This window comes from Bubalus kerabau, chromosome 4 (assembly GCF_029407905.1).
Source record: "Bubalus kerabau isolate K-KA32 ecotype Philippines breed swamp buffalo chromosome 4, PCC_UOA_SB_1v2, whole genome shotgun sequence".
Lineage (NCBI taxonomy): Eukaryota > Metazoa > Chordata > Mammalia > Artiodactyla > Bovidae > Bubalus > Bubalus kerabau.
Genome location: NC_073627.1, coordinates 41,817,944 through 41,835,560, shown reverse-complemented (window position 1 = coordinate 41,835,560; position 17,617 = coordinate 41,817,944). Strand labels below are relative to the sequence as shown.

Sequence of the window (17,617 nt, the reverse complement as noted above, 5' to 3'; positions counted from 1 at the left end):
CTTTTTCTGTGTCACAGTGACAAATACACTACTGGCACCAACATTTATGTACCATAAAGCATAGAAAAGAAATTTGATTTGGGTAATTTTAAGGGCAGGTATTATCAGCTAACCATCAAACAAATTCAGTATTACCCTTAGGGAACATGGTTTTTGACAGAGCTATATTTTCATAAGCCCATCAGATTAAGCTGGTTACAAAAATATATTCTCAAAAAAAAATATATATATATATTCTCAGAAAGCAAAAGTGACTTATATTGGCAATTGAACATTAAAATCCCTGCCGAATTTGACAATTTAGTTTTACCACTAATAATTCAGCTATGTCACAAAGTCTGTGATACATCACTTTAAAAGGTTTTTTGCACTTTTGAGTGTGCTTCCAAATCACTAAAGAGTTCTATGCGGTGCCAAAACACAACTTAAGATTTTACATTACTCAAAATAGTAACTCAGTCCATTGAAAAATTCTTATCTGGGAACTCCCTGGCAGTCCAGTGGTTAGGACTCCATGCTTTAACTGTCAAGGGGCTGGGTGTGATCTCTGGTTGGGAAACTAAGATCACAAACCACGTGTTGCAGCCCAAAAAAAAAAATCTTTTTAATTTCAACAGTTAATAATGTGGAAAAGATCTAAACACACAATAAAAAGCTAATGTGTGTAGTTTTAGGAGTCTTCTATCTCTGACATGTTCCTAGAGAAATAAAATGCTACAGTAGTCACTAGTTATCTTTCATTAAAACTGACCAAAATATTGACACATATCTTACACATATTAAGAAAGAATTATTAAAAAAGTAATCTGAGTAAAGAGTTTGGTCAAGATTTGGAAGTCATTCCTGGGATTTTTCTTTAAACAAAAGTTTGAATGGCTTAAAGCAGACAGAATTAAAAATGTGACATCTACAAGTACATTTTGTGTTGAGTACCAGGAAACAAGCAGGATGCTGAAAACAAAATAGGGAGTCTGGGAAGCCTCTCAAAGGGGTCTTATTTTATTTCAGTTATCATTTTTACTATTCTTGTCATAGCTACATATAACTTTGACCTACATCACTTAACCTTTATGAACCTGTTTCCTCACCTACAATTTGGAAGATAGCCACCACTCACTGGGTGATGAGGGTTAAAACAAGATTGCATCATTAATTCCCTGGCACCTAATAGGAACTCAATAACATGTTAAAATCCTTTCCTTTGTTTGCCTCTTTTAAGATTTAAAAACAAACAAACAGGAATCCAGGAAGATGTAAGCACTTGGAGTGTTGACAAAGCACTTGACACAGTAATGAGCTAAATAAAGAACACAGAACTTAGTCTTAATGACATCTAGAATGAAGAATCCTTTCCAAATGGTTTTCAATTTACTTCACTCAGATCCACCAGAGGAATCACTATCTTCATAAACAATAAGACTTTAAACTTCAAATGACTCCTTAATCCATGGGCTGCAGAATGTATGTTGTGTTAGCAGGCATGAAAACAGCGTTAATTTCATCATACATCTCCATCAGAGCTCTTGGGTGACCAGGTGCATTGTCAATGAGCAGCAATATGTTGAAAGGAATCCTTTTTCTTAAGCAGTAGGTCTCAACAGTGGGCTTAAAATATTCAATAAAGCACGTCATAAATAGACATACTAAACATCCAGGCTTTTTTGTTCCATTTATAGAGTGCAGGCAGAGTAGATTTAGCATAATTTTTACGGGCCCTAGGATTTTCAGAAATCAAGAAATGAGCACTGGCTTCAACTTCAAATCACCAGCTGCATTTGTCCCTAATAAGCATATCAGCCTGTCCTTTGAAGTCAGGCACTGACTTCTGTTTCCAGTAGAAGGCTATGAGACATATGTTTGACACTGGTCTTCAAAGCTCTTCCATGGTAATTCAGTAACAACTGCCCACAGAGGTAGTTAGCCTGATATCGGCTATCAGCTGGCCCTCACGTTCCAACTGATGTTTCCTTCACCAACAAAGTAAATCACTGGCTCCTAAATCTTTTGTTTCAGGGTCCTCTTCTTGAGAAACTCAAACTAAGAAACTGCAGTTGAAGAACATCGTCTATAATCCTTGATACAGAAAGTGCAGTCTGAAGACAAGTAACATCAGACATCAGCTGGCTTACGAAAAAGCAGAATCCCATCCGCCATCACAACCCTCTGGTTATCATTTCTACTTAAAGAAGACCTCTGGATGATGTGTATACCAATTAATGTAAAATTCAATGGTCTATAAGGATTACTCTTTCAAATTTGCAGAGACTTACTTTATGACTGCATAATGCATTTTTATAAATGTTCTATTTGTGCTTGAAAATAATGTATATTCTCTTACAGCTGGGTATATATTTTCTTTTATGTCCTTTCATTCAAGCTTGTTAACTGTGTTGTTCAAAGTTTCTACACTTGTGTTTGTCTGCCTGACTTACCATTTACTAAGAGATGTTTACTTAAACCTCCCAATACAGTAATAGGTTTGTCAACTTCTTCCCATAGTTCTGTCGATTTTTACTATATACACTTCGGAGCATTACATGCATTGTTTTATACTCTTGCTGAATTAAACTTTTTATCATTACAAAAAATACACATAGAACTTAAATCTAATAAATAAAGCCTCTTGTATAATCTGGCTTCATTTTTTTTCTTTCTGGCCCAGACAATTCCATTCTTAGGCCTCATATGCTTCACCCCATATCCTACTTTTGATGATACATCTGAAGCAATCCCCCTCTCCCACCATCCAAATCTTATCCACCCCAATGAGTATCTCATCTATTAAAACTAGGAAAACTAAAAGTGAAAGTGAAGTTGTGTCCAACTCTTTGCAATCCTATGGACTGTAGCCCACCAGGCTCCTCCATCTATGGAATTTTCCAGGCAAGAGTACTGGAGTGGGTTGCCATTTCCTTCTCCAGGAGGAAAACTAAACTCTTAGTAAACTCCTTTATATTAGGTATCATAAATTATTTTATCATTCACAAGGGGGAACATTCTTAAGAAATGTTAAATAAATACCTATTGATTAAATAGTACAATGAAAGAAAAAAAAAAGTACAAGAATGGATATATAGGAGAAATCTTCAGGAATGTCTGTGAAGAGGAAGACGTAAACTCCTAATCCTATCAACTAATCAAAACATAGTATGAAAATACAGAGGCAGATACAGGGAAAAGTGACAGAAATCAATAAACTACATTAAATTAAGGGGAAAAAATAGTCAGAGGTCCATCCATAAGGTATGCAGTGCCACTCAAAAATAAGAATTGACAATTTTTTTTTAAACTAGACAAAAAATTATGCAGTATTGCCACAGAAATTTCTCATATTCTCAAACTCAGGGTCTCTAATTATAATATTTAACTCTGGAAAAATAGCTGAGAAAGCCTCTAAGTGAGCTCTACAAAGTCATCTAGTCAAATACAACTATATACCTGAAGTCTGTATTATAGTTGAGTACCCATCAAATGCCTTAATTTTTTAACTTTTTTAAATTATGCAAATATGATAACACATTTACGGGAGACCAGAAAAAAACAGGACAAGCTTACATATAGTTCCATTATATATCAAAGGCCGTTAAGAAGCATTCTCTGATGCTAAGTCGCTTCAGTCGTGTCCGACTCTGTGCGACCCCATAGACGGCAGCCCACTAGGCTCCCCCGTCCCTGGGATTCTCCAGGCAAGAACACTGGAGTGCGTTGCCAATGACTCTAATTCAGTGCATTCTCACTGAATGTACTCTAATTCAGTGCATTCTCAGTGACTCTAATTCAGCGACATGTTTGAAAAATGATCTATTCCGTGGTTCTCAACCCTGGCTGCACAGTAAAATCTCTTAGAAAGGTTTCCTTCCTTCAAGGTAGACTGACAAAGGTGAACAAATGAGAAATTTAAAAATTTTCCTGTTAGACTGGTTGAAATGGTCCAATTTTTAAAAACTTCTTTTATATTCAAAATGTTCTGTTGAGGGAAAAAGGCACATGGCTGAATAACATATGTAATGACTTTTCAATGAAAGAATGTAGCATATTATGTATATATACTATAAATACATATTTATTTTAGGAAACTTCACACATCTCTGAAACCCAGATTTTTCTTAATCAATGGTATGTCATGATGTAGTTAGCATCTTATTACTTTATGTAAATAAAATAATACATCTTTTACAGTTGCAAAAGATAAAGGAAGAAGGACCATATTAAGAGTATATATTAACTGTTGGAAAGAGGTAAAACTGACTTGACTTAGCAACTGGTCTAAACCCAAGGTCAAAAGACCCACCTGAAAAGCCATGTACTGAAAAGATACATAAAGAGAAAGGTTGTATCATTAAGTTCCTAGAGCTTCTAAGCTTCAGTCTCATATTAAGAATTTACAAACAGTAGTGTTTTTCTCATGCTCAACACTGTTTAATTTCTTGATTCCTTGATTAAACAAAATACCATGTGAACATACTCAATGGCCGTATGAAAAAGCTAGGGGATTGACGAATAAGCACTAGTTAAGACTCCAAAGCTAGAAAGAAACCAAGACTCTCACAATGGGTAACGAGAAAGGAGACACTTCTTTAAAATATAAAACAGTAAGAAAAATTCCAAATTAATAAATGGAATTCTACTGATTACACTTAAGGAATCATATTAATACTATATAATCTAATAAATCCAAACAGTTTCTTACAACTGAATTTTACTGTCAAGTGTAACACTGAGACCAATTCTTGTCTGGAAAGAACAATGAGAGGGTAGAGTCTTTCTAAATTCTCTTTATCCTTGACAACTATCAAAAAAAAAAAGATGAAATTCCATTCACGTTATTTGGGGGGAAAAGCAGGTTTCTCCAAAATGATGAAAATACCCAGAGTCCCTCTGCTGCATAGTTCCTAGAGAACCATGTGACAGTGCTGCACTGAAAGAACTGCAAACGCAGCACATCTGAATCCATCATCCTGAGGAAAAAACAGACCTAGAAAGTGGAAATAGGCAAAATCAACTAAAGTAAAAAAAGCAAAACCAATCTCTGAGGGAAAACATTCACGGACACTCCCTCACTAATCCTGGTGCTTCCTTAAAAGTTGATGTCACTTGGGGTATACTGAGGCCTCACCTTGCAGGCCTTCCGACCACCACTCACATTATGCTTAATTATATAAAATGAATATTATATAATTAAATGAACCAGTAGCTCAGCTGACTGGAGTAAAACCCAAAGTTACAGACACAATCCCCAGCTGAAATTAATTTGTTTCATAGCTACTTTCATCTCTTCACTAGAAAATATACTCAAACCTACATATTACTCTTCTGTCTTCTTCCTATATGAAAGGTAACAGAATTAAGCCCAAAGACTGTTCAAAGCAACCTCTGAGTCATAAAATTAAAATGTAAGGAACAAAAAAGAGCAACTGGCTTGAACTAATGTTTCCATACATATAAATATGAAAGTGAGTGGAGTATCAGCTTGGACATGAAAAGACTAGCTGAATCCCAGTGATCCCCTACTGTTGTCACTTTTCCTAAGGTTCTTAATCTTCATCTGTAAAATGGGTATCACCTTCTCTGCAGGGTTGTTTTTGAGGACAGAGATAATGGTAAGCACCTGCAATAGCTGCCAATAAATAACAGATGGTATTAATGTAGGACTTTATGATTACAGTCTACGAAAATAATTTTTGAGGAAAACTTTTGTTAATACCACTTAACTCTAGTTAATTAATGAAGAAAAAATATAGCTTTCTACAAAAGTCTTTGATATGGGACAGGAACCAGCACCAGATATAATGCCCTACAATTACACCAAACACCAGTATTGTTATTGACTAACTCAAATTAACTCTTAATTACACATGCTAACAGAAGAATAATTCTAAAAAGCATTTATATAGGGAATTCCCTGGTTGTCCAGTGGTTAAGAATCTGCCTTGCAATGCAGGGACACAGGTTTGAGGCCTGGCTGGGGAACTGAAATTCCACACATGCCGCGGAGCAACTATGCCCATGTGCCTCAACAACCGAAGCCACAACTCCAGTCCTCGCGCTCTGACGAAAGGCCCCGCATGACGCAAAGGTCCCATCCCGAGTGCTGCAACTAAGACCTGTCTCAGCCAAATCAATATTTTAAAAAATAAAAGCATTTATACATTCACAGCAAAATAAGCCCCTTGAACGGACTTTTTGTCTATTTTGTTTACTGATGAATCCCAAGTGCCTAGTACATACTCTGAATACTAAGGCTTTTCAAACACAATACTCCTGACACTCAAATGTGTACCATTTTTCTTATTCACGCACCAACCTAAACAGAGGAGTCTCTCACTCTAAAATTAATTTGTATCTTCTCTTAAAAAAAGAGTAAAACATTTTTAGCCTTGGGAATTCCCCTTTCACTGCCAAGGGCCTAGGTTTGATCCCTGGTTGGGGAACTAAGATCTGATAAGCCATGCAACCGGTCCAATAAAAAAAAACTTACCTTCTTTAAAAAATTTTAAACATTCCTAACTAGTTTCTGGTAGGTAGAAAAACAAGACATCCTTTTACAAAGATTTTACAATTTTGACTGCAGAAAGGTTATCGCTCCCATTAGTCTCAATATTGACGGAGGGGGAAAAAAAATCCCTCTTCCTCTACTCAAAACAGATTTCTCCTCTCAGAATTTAAGAAGATACTCCCTCAGGCGTGCATACCATATCTATCTGTAGCAGAACCAAAAAGATGAAGTGAAGAGGAGGTAGAGGTAGAAAGAGAAAGACTGGGCAAGTAAACGACCAAAGGCACACATGGGAGGGGAGGAAAAAAAGAGCTCAAAGTCTAAATCTTTCCATAACTTCTGCAAAATTTCACACAAATCTTAACTTTCATAGTAATGTATTTTTATTTTATTTGGCTGCCCCGGGTCCTAGATGTAGCATGTAGGCTCTTTAGTTGTGGCATGTGGGATTTAGTCCCCTGGCCAGGAACTGAACCCATGTTCCCAGCATTGGGAGCTCAGGGGTCTTAACTACTGGACCACCAGAAGTTCCCAGAGTTAACTTGGCCGGGGGGAGAGGGTCTACTCTGCACCAAATAAATTTTGTAGTAATACCTTTTGACAAACTTACAGAAGCAAAATCATAACTGTCCTACATGATATTTTTATAATCAAAGGGCATATGTTTTGAAATTTTCATGGTAATCCTATCAAAATGTTTACTAATTTATAATTTAGCCCATTATGGGCAAATTAATTAATCACACAAACTCTTAAACAGGACACATTTCTACAACACAAAAGAAGTCACAACAGCCATTCCAAAGTCCTACTGTATCTTCAAATGACTAACCACCAAGGATTTAGTAGTATTAATTCATAGCTTTCTTTTATCAGAACCCATTCACTGCCCAAGGCTTACACTAAGCCTTTAGAATCACTTCTCATGAAACTGGTAATAATTTTTCCTAGTCAGTAACCTGAGACTGTTAACATACAAATATTTTTAACACTGATCTATTTTTATTTATTTTTTTAACTATAGAACCTTTCATCCCAAACCTATACACAACAGGTATTGTATTCGCTAGGGAAATCAGTATATCCTCCTGGATATTAACCTGAAATTAGTATCAAAGAACTGCCAGGGAAGTCCCTCTTACTTCCCTGGCAGTCCACTGGTAGGGGGCACAGGTTTCATCTCTGGTCGGGGAACAATCGAGCATGCCATGATAGGGCCAAAAAAGAACTACATGTCAGCTCATAATGGCCAAAGAATAGCTTTATATCGCTTGAGAATAAATTTGGACAACCTTCATCTTCTGGATATGCAATTTTACAGAAGAGTTAAGATTAAGGATTTTATTTTGAAAACCTTTATACAAATGTAACTTGGACACTAAATCCATGAGAATACACTTGCTAAGTATAACTCAAGAAAGGTTATTCTCTAATATGTATGTAGTTCTGCAGCAAAAACATTCACATCATCTCTGACAATAGGTAATACAAAGTCTTCACAATTAATACTACTACCTCATAATTATACGTTGTAGCGGAGAAGGCAATGGCACCCCACTCCAGTACTCTTGCCTGGAAAATCCCATGGACGGAGGAGCCTGGTAGGCTGCAGTCCATGGGGTCGCTAAGAGTCGGACAGGACTGAGCAACTTCACTTTCACTTTTCACTTTCATGCACTGGAGAAGGAAATGGCAACCCACTCCAGTGTTCTTGCCTGGAGAATCCCAGGGACAGAGGAGCCTGGTAGGAGGCCGTCTATGGGGTCGCAGAGTCGGACACGACTGAAGCGACTTAGCAGCAGCAGCCAGCAGCGTACAAAACCCCACAAGTTCGTAACACCCTGTAAATTAGCAAGCAAGGTAGACACTATTAATCTCCATTCTACAGATGGGGAATTCAGAATGATTCCAAGGCCTCTGCACTATACCACATCTGCCAAAGTATGAAAGTCATAATTCTTACTCATAGTAATGTGTCTCCTTGAAATTTTACACAAAGAGTTTAACAAACACATTTCATACTGCTTTAGCTAGATAAAATCCTGCCCTAATCACAAATCAATAACCAATCTACCCAGCTACTGTAATGGACCACTGGAAGAGGGACAATAAATTCAAGATTAAATTTCAAGAGAGATATATCAGCATAATGATCATGCTTTCTGAACTATTCAGGATTTGGTGTTCTGAACATAACAGTCATGACAAGACTCAGGTGAAGACTTCAAAAATGTTATTTGGGCGACTTCCCTGTAGTCCAGTGGCTAAAGCTCTGTGCTCCCAATCCTGAGGGCCTGGGTTCAATCCATGGCCAAGGAACCAGATTTCGCATGTTGCAGCTAGGAGTTCGCACGCTGTAACTAAAGACCCCCTCTTCCTCAACTAAGACCTACTACAGACAAATAAATAATTTTTTTTAAATGTTATTTGGAGGAGAAAGTTCTGAACGTAAGACAGATGCTGCTGCTAACACCTAAGGCAAGTATTTTTATACACAAGTCTAGCTCAAAGTAGACATATATAAAACCAACACACTTGGCTTTGACACTATCAGTCAAATTGACTAGTTGGTATGCCAGCAAGCTCTATTTTCAGCAACTACCATATCCATGACTTTTCTAGCTCCTATTTGGGGGAAAGGGGACTGCGAGGAAGAAAGCTTTCACTTTGCCTTTCATTTGTCTAATGTTCTGCCAAATTGTAACTTCACTGGAAAGAAAACCAATATTCTGGGGTTCAGATCTAAGATCTTGGTGGTAGAGGGATGGACAAAGCTTAGGGAACTTTCTCAATGAGACAACCAGCAGCGCAGCAAGAAATGGTCTTAAGTAGGATGATTATGGGATTCCCAAGTGGCTCAGTGGTAAAGAAACCACTTGCCAAGGCAGGAGACACAAGAAATGTGGAGTTCAATCCCCTGGTAGGGAAGAAACCCTGAAGGAGGAATTAGCAACCCATTCTAGTATTCTGGCCAAGAAAATCCCATAGACAGAGAAGCCTGATGGGTTACAGTCCCTAGTGTACCAAGAGTTGGACACAACTGAGCACACACATGCATGCATACATACACACATACACACACACACACACACACACACACACACACACACACACAGAATGATCATAGGTCAAGTTTGCAGCTCAAGACAACCCATTTCAGCACAATTATGAATTCGCATCCCTTCATTTCAAGGTATCTCGATTTGGATTATAAATTATGATGACCCTATTATTATTATGGCAGTTGTTATCACAACTTGGTAAACTTAAATGAACTTCTGAAACAGTTCCTAGGAGTGTGACCCGCATGAATATTTCATGAGCTCAAACAGTAAAAGTTATCTGAACAAACCAAGTTGTTAACTTCGATATATCAGTATATAACTGTATCAAACTGTTAATTGACCACTTCAAAAACAGTAAATATATAATTTTGTTTCTGTTTCCCACTACTCCTTAACAGATTCTGTCTGACGCTAGCTAAGCCACTATTTGGAACATTTGTGAATCATTTGCCAACCTCCCTGCCCCAAAATTTCTGACTGTGTCATTAATTTAAGGGTTGCATCCATTAAGACTAGGGTGAGGGGAGGACACCTTCTAAAAGTATTTTATAGAAATGCACGGCACTAAGCTGTATCCCAGTACAGACATTGTGATAAACCAAAAAATTTTTAATACCAACACTTAAAATACCTACAATCCCTCACTGTAGCTTCATTCACTGTGCCTTGTTTTTGAAAGAAAACAAAAGCTTACAATGGATATTAGTCAAGTCACAAATACCAAGACATATTATGTGAAATAACTGCTTAAAAAAAAAAAAATTAATACTCCCTTCCCCCACAAGGCACCATCTGATTTAGTTTCACATAGGTCTTTTGTGAGTGGCTCAGGAGAAATAAGAGTACTGGCTGCTCTAAAGGTCAGACAGACAAGTTCTGGCTTTGCTATATACTTGCCAACTAGTCATGTGATATAGAAAAAAAATTTTTTTAATCACTAAATCTCAAAATTCTCTTTCGTGAACCATAAAATAGAAATAACATTACTTATATCAGTATTACATGAAATAAGTAAAAAATTTTGTGAAGGTAGTCTGCGAAATGGGAAGTTCTATATAAACGCGGAATTTTATAAAGTTTAAAATTTTAACCTTTATCCTATGCCTGTCATTACTGTTTAAATACACACACTTTACTGATATATAAGGCTGAAAACTTCTGCAAACTAAGCCTTACAGACCTTCAAAGGGAAAAAAAAAAGATGCTTTCAGATCAACTTCTTTAAGTATTTGAAACTGATTTGTAAACTTAGATACATTAATTTACTATGATAAAATTTCACTTGCTTTATCAGGTTAAAGTCAAGAAATTTTAAAAATATTTCATACTTCCCTGACCAACCTATTAAACAACTATGAAAAAACTGTTTGTATGGGCTTTCAGTGGGTTTGCTTGTACTAAAATTCAAAATTTGCTCAGTTTAATTATTTGTGTTCTTCCCCATACTAGAACTCAAATTGAGACCTTTTCATACAAAGGTGAAAAGAGTGCCTAGAAATGTCCACAGTAAGAATTTACCCTATCACCATCTCAAACTGCAAAGATTCATGATTTCATTCTATCCCATAGTTTTGTAAACCAACAAAATAGACTGAAATAATGCCCAATATGCACAATACTGTACTGTGCACAAACAAAACTATATATAGTGTACTTGCACAAAAGTATCACAAAAGAGCAACTACTTTAAATACAAAATCCAAAAGTAGGAGGAATTTTCTAACTGCATTATTCAGCTCTGTTTATGATTAGGTAGGAAGAAAAAACATATTCAATAAAGTTAGTTGAAACAGCAGCAACAAAAATTACTGACTTAAAGGATTGATAATTAGCCTGTGCTTTTAAACTCATTACTAAGTTAATTTACCCACCCTCTTCCCCTAACAAGCTGGACATTAAGGAGTTGACTGAAAAACTGCACCCCACCCCTCAGAATAAGTCAGAGATGGGGCTCTGGTGTCTTAAAAGGGGCGCTCTCAAGCACTCAGAAGAGATGCACTCCTGGTGTTGCAGTCACAGACTGAATCAAACCTAACCCAACAAAATTTTACCCCTACCTCATGTGGAGCTCAGCTCATCATCACAGGGAGAAGAGAAGTGAGGAAAGGACAAACCCAGCAACTACCCTACAACCCAAACGTAGTTTATACGGACCCCTCTATTCTCAAAAGGTGTAACTTTTTACATGTCCCCACCACTATCCCTCATATGGTTCATATACATGATGCAAAGTTAAGACTTCAGGAATGCTAAAAGATGACCCGCTTAATATGACTATGAATGATATAAAAACTATCCCTAACACTACTGTTGTTATGTAACAGAAGGCTAGATTTAATCTTGAAAGTCAACCGTCCTAGCCCCAAACTTCTGTACTTTTTCTGTCTGGAATTTCAAACTGTCCTTTTCCTGAAGGCAGCTTAGTTCCTCCTCCAGGATCATTAAATAGTCTCTAACAATCGATTCCAATTCTCCAGTACAGAATTAAATGATGCTACCAAAAAGTGTAGTAGTAGGTTCAAATAATGTGCAAAATAAAAACAACGTACTGCAGAAACAAGAAGCAAAGCCAGTATTTACACCCAACTACTCCAAACCAAATCATCAAATGTATTTTTCACCTTCCCCATACTTGATAAATTGTTTGATAAATAAAACCACGGAATCATTTTTTGTTACCACAAACAAAACTGAATTATTGCACCCAATCAAGGAATGGACACAGGTACAGACTGACTCCTAATGACTGTCTTCCTCTTCTTCCTTTCCAATGAATCCCTTCCAGTTTTGTGCCCAACAATCAAAGGAGTTCTGCTACACCTGGTAGATCTTATATCCCACCCGCCCCCCACCACCACCTTTTGATCCTGAAGGACACCTCTAACATTTAATCAACGTTAAGGATGTGGCTCTACAGCCCTGTGTTGAATAACCAATTAAGCTTTTGGTCAAAAACGCTCAACACTCAATTCCAAAATATGATTTCACACTGAACTGTCACTTACTTGGAAGCTACAATCACGAGCTTCCAATCAGTATTTAAAACAAGTTCTTAAAAAAAAAAACCAAAACTTTCCTTTCTGGTGATCACAGCAGTTTTACTCAGAGACTAAATCCCTACAGAAGAGAAAACATTCCAATATAATTTCGAATTTCTTCCCAAGGGCAGTGATAGATTAAGAGGGGAACTTATTTGGGGCAAGAGGAGAAGAAAAAAACTTTCATTACAAGTATCCCTACAGTTGTTTTGACTTTTAAATACTGAAATAAAGACAAATCTGACCTTGAGCTGTACTTCCCCATCATATTTCCCTCCGCCTCCTAACAAGAATCTTGTTCAATACAAAGAGCAATTTAAGGATTTATGAAACGAAATTAAGAGATCTTTACTAAATTTGGGGTTCGAGGTCTTTTCTCCTAATTTTCAAATTCCCGAATCCTAATGAATGGTGACACACATGGACTAGCCCTGAGGCTATTCACGTGACCAAAGGCATTCAAGGAAAGTCCCCATACAGCATTTTGAAGTGGCTTAATTCAAGATCAATGACACCTGAATCCAACCATCTCTCATTCCACAACAGCATTAAAAACATAAAAACCATATATATGATTTTTTTGTTTTGATAATGCTAGTTTAACGGATGTGTAGTCAATTCAAGTACCAAGGTCCAAAATGGGGGGAGGGGGACCCAAGTCAGGAGGGGCAATTTAAAAAAGCAGCAGTTTGGGACTGACCGAACAGACACAAGGGCCATTTCAATAAAGTTCTGAAAAATGACTATGGCACCTTTAAAAACAAAGGAGCAATGAAAGAAAAATTGTTCAAATCTGTACATAAAACCGTTTATTAAAAATGGAGGGAAGAAAACTGGATCTGCCGAGATCCCTTACGTTCTTAATAGAAAAACCCAAGTCTCTGCTGAGTGCCTTGGGACTGGTAAAGATCCCCAACGAAGGAAAAACACCCATTTTAAGCCAGGGGAGTCAACCAAAATAGCCACTATACGTTATTTGAAAAAACTTTTTATTTTTCACCAGGTCATTCCATTTGTCATAACGCTGCGTATGCACAGGAAAGTCACCATTTTTAAATGCCGCTGGACTGAGGCACAGGCATGGGAAAGGCACCGAGAGCGAGCCAGGGGCTCCTTGTCTCCTGCTCCACATTCTACAGTTTACGGAAAATGCTAACAGAAACTTCGAGCTCTCCGGGCTAAGTCTGAGGAGAAGGAGCGTGAGGGACGTTTCTCTAGAGCTCCCTAGAAAAAGGCGAGATTGAACGGGAAACCCAAAAAACGCCACTACAAGCTGTGCCGGCCTAAGGGAAGGAAATCCGATCGTAGCATCTCAGCTGGCCTCCGCCCAGGGATGAGCTGCAGTGATTCCCACTCCCTCCCTCCTTCCCCCACCCCCATCGAAGGCTGCCCCCCACCACAAGCCCGGAGCAGCCCTCGGCTCCTAAGGGTTCTCCTTTGTGAGACTCCACAGCCGCCGCCCCACATTGGGCCTCCGGGGAAAAGCCACCGCCCCCACCCGCCATATTTCCCTGAAAGGCGCCCGCGCTCCAGCTCCCGGTTGCCGCTCTCCCCCATGTGGCGGGTGTTTCTTCCTTCATCACGCCACCCAATTGTTCACCACGTCCCAAAACCGGCCCAGAAGCTCCCCTGGGGATTGCTCGCCCGGAGACAGCACCCGCCATCTCCTCCCCCTCCCCCGCCCCAGGACTCGCCCTCCCCCCAGCCGCCATTTTACAACCAACTCCTCCACCCCATGGCCTTGGCCTCCTAGCTCTCTTGTGTCTGCAGATGAGGACGCCCAAGGGGTCAAATTCCTGGGCCTGGAGCCTCCTACCGCTCTGGGAGCCCACAGGCTATTTCCTGCTTCCCGAATCCACGTCCCCGGGCCGGGCTCGGCGATGATGCCGCCATTTTGTCTCCCGCTCCCGGCCTCTGTGGGCGGCGGCAGAGGGTCCGAGAATTGCAGCCCCCCAATGCCCCCCCAACTCACCGTCGTATCGCTCAGCCTGCTCGGCCAGCTTCGCCTGGTACACCAGATCCTCCCGATCATCCATAGCGGCAGCGGCTCCGGCAGGGTCTGCGCGACGGATGGAAGCGGATAGCGTCTCCGACTCTCAGCCTCTCGCTCCGCGTCCGGGCAGGAAAAATGGCGGCGCCTCAATCCGGGACTTCCGCCTGCGCACGCGGACAACTGCTCAGCTCTATGGCAACCGCTCCCTGGCAACTGGCGCGGGGGGCGGGTCCGGGTGCTCGGCGCCCGAGGAGGTTGGAACCAGCTAGACGCCCCTCCTCCGTGAGCTCAGCGGCCGCTCGAGGCGGGAACTGCTTCTGCCGGGAGGGAGAACGCCCCGAGGGAGCGAGGTGGGCCAGGTGAGGCCGGCCTGGACCGCTTCAGAAGACAGTGAGCGGCAGAGCTTGGACTGCGGGCAGAGAAACCGGAGGCTGTGAAGGTTTTCGTAATGACAAGCCATCCTCTCTGAAACTGACTCCTCTCCTGTTTTCTCAGCCAAGCTCAGTCCTGGGCCTCTTTCAGGCCCTGCTGTAGCTGTGAGGGGAAGGAAGGGTCCAGTTTTCACACTTCACCTTCGCACTTTGCAGTCTTTTTCTGTTCCTCTCCCTTGGCCTTCTTTTTTCCCCTTAGGCCCGCCATGGGGTAGGAACAGAGAAGTTCTTAGAAAAGTCTGGTCTGGAGTCCAAGGTGCAGAAGAGTAGGGCCGAGATCAGAATGAGGTCCAGGAGGCAGGAATGGGAAAGAATCCATTGGTCTGTACTGCTTCCCAGTGGATTCCTAGCACCTTGTACTGAATGCAGTATGCGGTATGTTGCAAGACTAAAGCTCAGGTAATTAGAACATAAAATGTGTGGTAAGGGTCGCAAAGAGTCGGACACGACTGAGCAACTGATCTGAAGGAGACTTACCTGGTGGTCCAGTGGCTAAGACTCCACACTTCCTGTGCAGGGACCCCGTGTTCCATCCCTGGTTAGGGACCCAGATCCCACATAGGACAATTAAGATCCGTTGCAGCCCAATATGTTAAATATATATATATATATATATATATATTTTTTTTTTTTTTATTATTGTGGAATGAAAAGGTTGGAACTAAATTATGAAGAACCTTGGATGGCAAGCTGAGATGTTTGCACTCCAGTGGGCACAAGGAAGCTATTTTTTGATGATTTTGCATGGAGGATGACACCATCATAATTATTAAGAAGATTATTAAATATTGTATAGCAGTGATTAAAGAACAGAATAAATTATCAGGCTATTACATTAATACCACTGAAAGGTCATAGATGATAGCAGTGAAAATAGGAAGGAAAGGACAAATAGGAATAGTACTTAAGAGGGAAACCACAGGAGTTTGTAGCTAATCAGATGTGAAGATACTCAGTTTAGTTCAGTCGCTCAGTCGTGTCCGACTCTGCGACCCCATGAATTGCAGCACGCCAGGTCTCCCTGTCCATCACCAACTCCCGGAGTTCACTCAAACTCATGTCCATCGAGTTGGTGATGCCATCCAGCCATCTCATCCTCTGTCGTCCCTTCTTCCTCCTGCCCCCAATTCCTCCCAGCATCAGAGTCTTTTCCAATGAGTCAACTCTTGGCATGAGGTGAAGATACTAGGAAGGGAAAAGTATTAAAATTAACCTTACCTTCCCACCCTGAGTCATTGAGATAATAAGTGGCAGTACCATTAACAAAAAAATAAGAGACTTAGACTTCTCTGGTGGTACAGTGGATAAGAATCCACCTGCCAATGCAGGGGCCAAAGGTTCAATCCCTGGTCTAGGAAGATTCCACATTCTACAGAGCAACTACGCTCATGAGCCACAACTACTGAGCTCACGCTTTAGAGCTCATGATATTCAAGGAGAGAAGGCACCACAATGTGAAGATGGTATACCAAAACAAAGAGTAGCCCCATACTTGCCCCAACTAGAGAAAGCCCTCAAACAGCAATGAAGACCCAGCTCAACCAAAAAAAAAAAAAAAAAAAAAAAATATATATATATATATATATATATATATATAGGAATGCTAGGAAAATTTACTGATGGAATGCAGAGGAAGACGAGTTCCTTTTATCACATGTTGGTTCTAAGGTTTTCAAAGATCACTCAAGTAGAAATAACAGGCATGGAATTGGAAAAGGGGACTGGCATTTCAAGCTGGAGGAAGGCTACAGATGGAAGCAGCTAGAGAATGTGTGGAGGAGGAACAGGACAAACAAAACCTTGAAGAATGCTTACTTTTAAGTGATAGAAATCAGAAGCCAGCAAAGTTAGGCTCCTTAAGCCCCTTCACTTTTGTCTTATAAAATGTCAACAGTGAATGATTAAGGGTCAAAAGATCTGGACTCCAGCCCTAGTTCTATAACTAAATAAATATGTGACCATCAGAAAGTTATTTCCACCTCTGAGCTTTATGTCAATCTGCAAAGTTAACTGGAGACCTTATGTTAGGCTACAAAACAAGTCTTAACGATTAAAAGACTGAAACAACACAAAGTCTCATATTGAAACTAGAAATCAATAAGAGAAGGAAAACTAGGAAAATTTCAAAGATGTGCAGAAATTAAATAACATTCTGTTAACTAACTGATGGGCCGAAAAAGAAATCACAAGGAAAATTAGTAAATACCTTGAAATAAATAAAAATGAAAATACAATATACCAAAAAGTATGAAATGCAGCAAAAATTGTGCAAAGATGGAAATTTATAGCTGTAAATGTCTAACTTAAAAAGAAGGATCTATAAAATGAAATGGGAGCACTGAACATGAAATAGAAAAGTGAAATGAGATAAAAGTTAATCACATAGTCCAGTTGCTAGTTTATGTTTTCCAATTTCTTTTTTTTTTGATGTTGTCAAGCCTTTATCAAGTAGAAAAGCTTTTGTGTATATACACAAATATTATGTTAAAAATACATATTTTAGAAAATTTATGAATCTTTACCTAGCTAAAAAATTTAGGACATTTTTATTCCACTTGTTTGACTTAGTATGAATAGAATGCTAGATTTCTAAT

The 17,617-nt window shown here is 39.4% G+C and overlaps 1 protein-coding gene and 1 long non-coding RNA gene across 3 annotated transcripts in view; both read right to left on the bottom strand.

The window, feature by feature from the left end:
- Positions 1-14,794, bottom strand: part of YWHAE (tyrosine 3-monooxygenase/tryptophan 5-monooxygenase activation protein epsilon) — a 34,786-nt gene extending 19,992 nt beyond the window's left edge. The window contains exon 1 of one of the 2 annotated variants that reach the window (XM_055576978.1): positions 14,572-14,794. In XM_055576978.1, coding sequence (XP_055432953.1) covers positions 14,572-14,635 — 64 coding nt within the window. In that variant the 5' untranslated portion in view covers positions 14,636-14,794. The remainder of the gene's footprint in view (positions 1-14,571) is intronic. The other variant, XM_055576977.1, reaches the window with a different exon arrangement.
- LOC129649502 (uncharacterized) lies at positions 7,496-14,563 on the bottom strand. Its single transcript, XR_008713124.1, has 2 exons — positions 14,416-14,563; positions 7,496-8,337 (listed from the first exon to the last, which is right to left on the bottom strand). It is a non-coding gene; the product is annotated as an uncharacterized LOC129649502 (long non-coding RNA).
- Positions 14,795-17,617: the final 2,823 nt, after the last annotated feature.